At 41.0% G+C, this 6,854-nt stretch overlaps 1 protein-coding gene across 2 annotated transcripts; it reads left to right on the top strand.

Moving 5' to 3' along the window:
* Window positions 1-2,731: 2,731 nt before the first annotated feature.
* On the top strand, window positions 2,732-6,417 carry gfral (GDNF family receptor alpha like). Of its 2 annotated transcripts, XM_070978246.1 has the most exons (9): window positions 2,790-2,851; window positions 3,166-3,294; window positions 3,705-3,860; window positions 4,045-4,104; window positions 4,194-4,509; window positions 5,137-5,396; window positions 5,485-5,565; window positions 5,730-5,811; window positions 5,900-6,409. In XM_070978246.1, the coding sequence occupies exons 1-9, from the start codon at window positions 2,815-2,817 to the stop codon at window positions 5,967-5,969; spliced, it is 1,191 nt and encodes a 396-aa protein (XP_070834347.1). In that variant the 5' UTR covers window positions 2,790-2,814; the 3' UTR covers window positions 5,970-6,409. The 2 variants fall into 2 exon arrangements, with proteins under 2 accessions (XP_070834348.1, XP_070834347.1); XM_070978247.1 differs by lacking the exon at window positions 3,166-3,294 and having other exon boundaries at window positions 2,732-2,851; window positions 5,900-6,417.
* Window positions 6,418-6,854: the final 437 nt, after the last annotated feature.

Raw genomic sequence — 6,854 nt, 5'->3', positions numbered from 1 at the left:
TTTCACTTTCCCCTGTAAAACCCATCCTGCAGGCCGTGGAATGGGCAAGCTCAAGTTTAGTTTTATTAGTCGTGTGTATATTAACAGAGACAACAGTGCAATGAAATGTGTTCTATGAGAAAAGCAGGTCAGCGCAGCAGTAAGAGCACTTCAGTCTGCAGTCTGAAGGCTGTGTCTCTACTAAAATCATTATTATTTAAGGAAGGACGCTGAAACTCCACCAGTTCCTCCCATCCTCCGCTGTCCTCCTGAGAGTGGTCAAAAGCACAACATGAAATATTTACAACCAGCAACATAGATGTACAACATATTTGCAGCTAATAAACTGTAATGTGGCAGCAATCTTGAAGTAAGAGTGAACTCAAACTCAAGGCTGGCACCCATGCACAATTCATTTTGTTTATATCCTCAAATAAACAGCAGACTGTGATTCATTAGTCATACTGACCGTGTGGAGCGCATGCTGTTTGTGCTGGCAGACAATGGATTCAAAAACAATGAAGGAAAGAACGCTGAAGCCATTTCCATGTACATTTCAAAACAAAAACAAGCTTTCTGTCAGGAGGCCTGTTTATCATGCAAATCACACAAACAATAGAGGGATGGAGTGCAGTCAACCGATTTGTACACACCTGTTCAGGTGGGACACGTGGCTCAGTGTAATCAGAACTTATACTCAGACATCAACAAACACACAGGACATAAAAGACTCACTGCAAAAGCTCTTCAATGAATACAACAGAGCCAAACAAAGACAAAAACAAGCTGCCACCAGCAGCAACAATAAGATCTCTATTGAAGTACTCTGACAGGAAATCAATAAGCAAAAAGGGTGTCTCGAATCAACTGGTATGTATTCACAAGCCGCTGTGGCAAAGAGCAAAGAAACGTGGACTCCTCTTCCTCAGTCCACGTCCCTTCAGTCTTTTCCAGACTGGACCTGGAGGATTATAAAATCCTCCTTCTGCTGTGAACGTTCAGAAAAATACAGCCTTTTTTTAGCTCTAGGCTGATACTTATTTGACTTCATTGTGCAGCACTTTGGTCAATATTTGCTGGTTTTTGATGTCCTTAATAAATATATTGACTGGTGTTATTACTACCATTTTTATTCGTCCTAGTCAAAGTGCTGACTGGCGGCGATCAAAGCGAGTCTGTTTTAATATTGATATTGAATTTGCAAAGTTTAATGACTTTGACTTTTTAAGTTATTCTCTCCTGCATTTAAACTAAGCTTGTTCCGACACGTTGGTTTCGATAATGACCAGTGACGGTGGCCATGATTACACAACACTCTCGGTGCTGCTGGGATCCATGTGTTTCATTCCTTTGTGCAGCTCTACTTGATTTAGTGTTCAAAGAGGACTTCAGCTGATTTCACCCCTTTGTCAATGGTTTGTGACGATTTTTCTGTATTTGGAACCTCCTTGTGTCTATTCCCCCTTTTTGTTTCTGAAAGTTATGTATGCCTTGTTGTTTTTACTTTGTATTACTAGAAATAATTACTCTGTGAATGTGTTTCAATGAAGCTAATTTCATTCACTGTACTCATGGCTATTATGACACTGTGACATGACATATCTGGTTTTACGGGCGTTTTGACAGGGAAATGCAGTTCAAGTAATTAATTACAAATCCCTGACAGAAATTAGCAAGTGATGTCTAATGATTTATTCCTGAGTTCTTTTCAAATTGTGATTTCATCATTTGTAATTGGATTTGAAGTTTCATACAGCAATGAATGCAGAGCTTTTATCAGTGAGGACACGGGCCTACAGCTAAGTCAGGATGTTGACAATCATCTTTTTGTGATGTCCAGTGCATTTTTTTAAATTATTGTAGAAACCCAGTTTTTGAGATAATTCAATTACCTTTTAGTCCCTTGACGTGTCTGTCCTTGTGAGCTTTCAGTGTGTATCAGTTAATTGTTGGTTTATTCCTCCCAGTGTCTGTCTGCACACCTTTTATCAATAAAGTTTCTGTCTATATTGTTTATCTTCTGCTGTCTCTCATCTTCTCATCTTTGGCTCTAGTCTCTTGCCAAAAACACACAGAACAAATTTTCTGTACGGTACAAATATACCACTAAATCATAATATGGGCTTAGATAAGGGAGATGAACATTCATTAGTGTTGTAGTTCATGGCTGGGGTGGACCACAGATTAGAGCGAAAGTCTTTCTGTCGCTCCACTAACTGAGAAAATGTGATTCAGGAAAACTAATTAAATGAAAATGAAGTCTTGTAACAACCGCCACCTGGACACCCTCGAACAAGCCTTGTAGTTTATCCAAGTGATGCACTCCAGTTGCTAAGCTGCCGACAGCAGCATCCTCTCCTCTGTCCGGTGGGTCATCACTGTGAGTGATCTCTTTCTCATAAAAGTCATCTTATGATTCATTTTAACATAAAGGAAATTGATTTTTGCCACGAAAAACACACCTTAATTATGTAAATATATTTCCCAGATGTGCTGTAGTTGCTTTGATTCCAAATTCTCAAGTCATCAACAACCAAATTCCCACATGAAAAGAAATACAGATACAGACACCCCTGAAGATTAGAAAAATCAGTCTCTCAAAAGTGACACATTCACTCAGATTCAAGGACCGGCTTTTGTTGTTGTTTTAGGTCTGTTTTGTTCTTGAAATGCATGCGTCACTTCATTACATTGTGCAAGGTGCAGCCTCCAGTAAATGTGTTACATCCGGCAGACTGTGGGTGGTGTATCCCAGCTCAAGTACTGACACCAAGCAGAGGGACAGATCAGCTGCAGGAGAGCCTCAGTTGTTCACACAGCTTGGCATCAGCTATCATGCAACAAATACATCTGGAGGCTGCAGTAATACTTGGTGAGTCATCTGTAACTAGAATATATCTGATTTTTGACTGTAAGACTAATCTAATTCATCTTGACACTTCTGCATGTTAGCTGAAGCTAAGGTTTTTAGCTAGAGCTGCATGTCTCATAGTCTATAATGTAAGAACAGTCAGCCAAAGTATGTATTTAATGAGTGATGTTAACTGCACTGAAGCTACCTTTTCTATAACACTTTAAGACAAATACTAAAACTCTCTATAATGACACGTAGGTGAACATAATGCTATCACGATTTCAAGTTCTCAAGATCAATAAATAAATGATTGGAATGCACTTGTATTTCAGGGATTGTTATTCCTCAGATGCTCAGCATCAGCATGTCATCTCTGCCTTCTGACTGTTGGGCTTCTGTGGACACCTGCATGTCAAATTTATGCACGAGTGAGCTGGCATTTTACGGCGGCGTCTGCAGGGGTAAAAATGGCAACAATCTACCCTTTCTGCTGCAGGGGCATTGGAACATGGTGTCACCCTTAGGTTTTCTAGTGGCATTAAAAACGTCATGATTGCATTTCCTCTGGAGGCTCAGGGCATGAAGCTATTTAACTGAATTGCACCTCTTGGAGTGTGGCTCTGTAAATGTAATAACCGAGGCAGTAGCCTGGAGCAAAGCCTATGTAACTAAATATAATACTAAACAGGCCGTCAGCTGCCTTTAAAATATGTGTCAGCTTTGCTGTAGTTTGATGAATTTTATGGTGTCCAGCTTTCACAAGAGGAATAATCAGAGCGGCAGGCACATAGGAAACACCTGTTGCTTAAACCTGGCTCGCTAATGGAAAATCCTGTTTTTCTGCTTCCCGCTCGTGTTTGTGTTATTCAAGGTGGAGGGTGCCAAATAAAAGGCTCAGAGGTCTGTAACATGACCATCCAGGCTGCACTGGACCAATTCCCGTCCCTGCAAGGGTGTGTGTGTGCCTGGGAGGAGGAGCTGTGCGACTCCATACAAGCGCTGGCCGCACAATGCCACAGAAAGCCAGGTGCGCTGTTCTCAGTCGGCTCAGAGATAAGCATTTATAGGTGAAATTGCATTTTTTGTTTACCAAAGGTGGTCTGACGTTCGGTGTGAACAAACACAATTGTGCTACAGAATGAGCGTCATGAACGACACACTGGTTTTAAGAAGCATTTGTTGGAGATTCGTGTTTCTGTTTATTTTTACAGCCGCTCAGCAGAGGAGGAGCAAACTGATGGATTGGCAGTCAAGCAGTTTAATAGGCTATGGTAATTCTTTTACTGTGGTTACTGAATTCAATCAATAAAAAAATGAAGCCTGCAATCTCAAAACTCTTTCACTACATGTATTTGTGCAGTACACGATGGCGCCGGATCCTGCTTGGACCAAATGACAGTTTGTGTCAGTGATGCAGTTTGCAACAGGTACCTAGCACCTGTTCTTCAGGCCTGTGTGGCAGAGCAGTGCAACCGGGACCGCTGTCAGCAACAAACTCAGCAGTTCTATGTCAGCATGCCGCACAACATCGCAGAGATGCTGGTCATGTGTGAGTGCGATGCGTCAGATCAGAGCTGCCTGCACATGAAAACGGCTCTGCACAGCGGCACGTGTGGAGACGAGACCTGGATCTGCCAGGAGACACTTCAACAGTGTGTTGAGGACAGTCACTGCAGGTACGGTGCTGTTCTCTTCTCTACGGTATGTCTGAGACTACAGTAGTACTACAGACAAAATGACTTCAAGACAACTCATAGTTATGATATTCTACACCATTTGTATTTGTGTGGACGTGTTTCTGCGTCTGATGAAGCTGAAATATCCAGACAGTTATTCCACATAACACAAGCAAACCAAAGTGCAGCTGAGGCGGAAAGTCATTAGTTTTGCAAGTATTCTGTCATGAACCAAAGCACTGGACAAATTAAATGCTGGCCTGATGATGATGCTGCTGCTGAATGAAAAGTTCACCACAGGCCAGCTGTCGAGATAATTAGTACTGGATCAAATTTGCATCGAATGAAGCTGAAATATCTACAGTCAAGTATTTTTTTTTTTTTTTTTTAAAAGTCTTATTCAAACACATTCACAATCACCATGTATCACCGCTGCGTTTGGAGAGGTTCTTTGTTTTTATGTTTTCTCAGAGCCAGTTTCACACACTTCAACTTTAATAGCAAAAGGAAGTGGATTTCTTTTAATTAATGATCAATAGACCAGGATGTTAAAGAGGACGAATGTGCTGTGTGTATCCGCCCTCAAAGCACTCAGCACCCACGAACATGTTCTCTCTCATTTACCAGAGACCTGTTGAAAAGTTTCCGAGCCAAATGCTGGAGCTCTGAAGAAGCACAATGCAGCGACAGTGACCTCCAAAAAGATGAATGTTTCAGCCAGACGGATCCAGCTCTCATCCTTGGTGAAGATTCTGAATGTAAAACGGCCTTCTTGGCTACTTTGGGCACAGCACTTCATTATCCTTGCACATGCAAAGGAGTGCACAACAACGATCTGCTGAAGTGCAACATGATTCACGATGTGCTTCATAATCGATCACATTTCAGTGAGTAGGGCTTTGATTTACAAGACGGGCCTTTTCATAAGCGAATGTGTGCGTTGGAAGACTTTCAAAGCTTTTATGTGTATTTCAGTGACCTCTTGGAAAAGCAACAGCAGTCCCTCTAAACCTCCTGACATCAACCAATCTGAGGAAGGACGCACGTGGTTACACGGTAAATAAATCCTATGTAGCAGCTATATGATTGGTTTGTGACATGTCCCCTGCCTTTTGTCCAACGATTGGCTCCAGCTTTGACAATCAAGGATAAGTGGGAATAGCTAATGAATGGATGCACATGAATACAGTTTTAGTACACTGACTGTTTTGTCCTTTCAGATTATCTACTGTACGTTTTCACAACTGTGCTACTTGTTGGAGTTGTTGTATTTATGCCTCTGGCTGTTGTCAGCAGAATACGGTGAGTACATTAAACCTTAGGTCAGTGCCACATATGCTGAGCATGTCGGAGATTTAATGATAACACCTGCATTTCTTTCGTCCTGCAGGATGTTGAGAAGAAGAGACAAAACGAAATTTCACCATCCACAGAAAAGTAATTGTGTTGTTATTCTCTGATCTTTATTCATTAAGTTATCATATTTATGAGCTGGCTTAGATTTTACTGCGTAAATATCATATATATTTCATACATGTCTTTGTAGTCTGGGTCAGAGTAATCAGTGATTGGTTGATAAAACCAATATTTTAATGCCACACGAGTAAAATAGTGTTGTGCTGATCAAATGTATATCAGAGAAGATGTTTTTTCTCGACTCACAAAAGAAACCCGTCCCTTTGCAGCTTGCTTGGAAGCGATCAAAGGACTTCAGTTATTCATCTTTTCATGTTTCACGCTGACTTGAGCTATTAATCAGAAAAAAAATCTGACCTGACTGACACGTCTGAGATTGCTTCATGCTTCAAGTCGTCGTTTTGTGATGATTTATTGGGGCTCGAGGCCTCCACTGTACGTGATAATAATAAATAATAATAATAAACCTCACTCTGAACACCTTGAGGTCTCATTTCGTCCACTGTGTTGTATTATTCCTGATGTGACTGCATTTTTATCCAAAAACAAGATGCAGATTTCAAATTAAAGAACCTGTCATGTAAGCAGATTGTACAGTAATACAGTGAATGCATATAGAGGATGAGAACATATAGTGTGACTGCACTGGTGATTGGGCAGCACCTGTGAAGCTTACCATGCTTCTTTGGGGGGGGTCACACTGACCTCTGTGACGACTGGAGCTGCTTCTCTTTGCCAATGCGTCTGACGTCAGGTGGTAGCAATGATGATTATGATGCTACTCGCAACTGGTTTTCCAGGTTTGGGTCACTTGCTGAGTTTCCACATCTGGTTTTCCTTCATCTCTGTGTAGACCCCTATGTAGACACAAATTATATATATATATATATATATATATATATATATATATATATAAAACATATCTTCTG

Source organism: Chaetodon trifascialis, chromosome 13 (assembly GCF_039877785.1).
Source record: "Chaetodon trifascialis isolate fChaTrf1 chromosome 13, fChaTrf1.hap1, whole genome shotgun sequence".
Taxonomy (NCBI): Eukaryota; Metazoa; Chordata; class Actinopteri; order Chaetodontiformes; family Chaetodontidae; genus Chaetodon; species Chaetodon trifascialis.
Note: the sequence above shows the minus strand (reverse complement) of the source record. Positions and strands in the feature narration are given on the sequence as shown.

Excerpts from the sequence above, each read along its gene's own strand:
- gfral (XM_070978246.1), top strand. The coding sequence starts at position 2,815 with ATGCAACAAATACATCTGGAGGCTGCAGTAATACTTG. Across the intron at positions 2,852-3,165 it reads GGAGGCTGCAGTAATACTTG|GGATTGTTATTCCTCAGATG; the intron begins GTGAGTCATCTG and ends CTTGTATTTCAG. Across the intron at positions 3,861-4,044 it reads ACAATGCCACAGAAAGCCAG|CCGCTCAGCAGAGGAGGAGC; the intron begins GTGCGCTGTTCT and ends TTATTTTTACAG.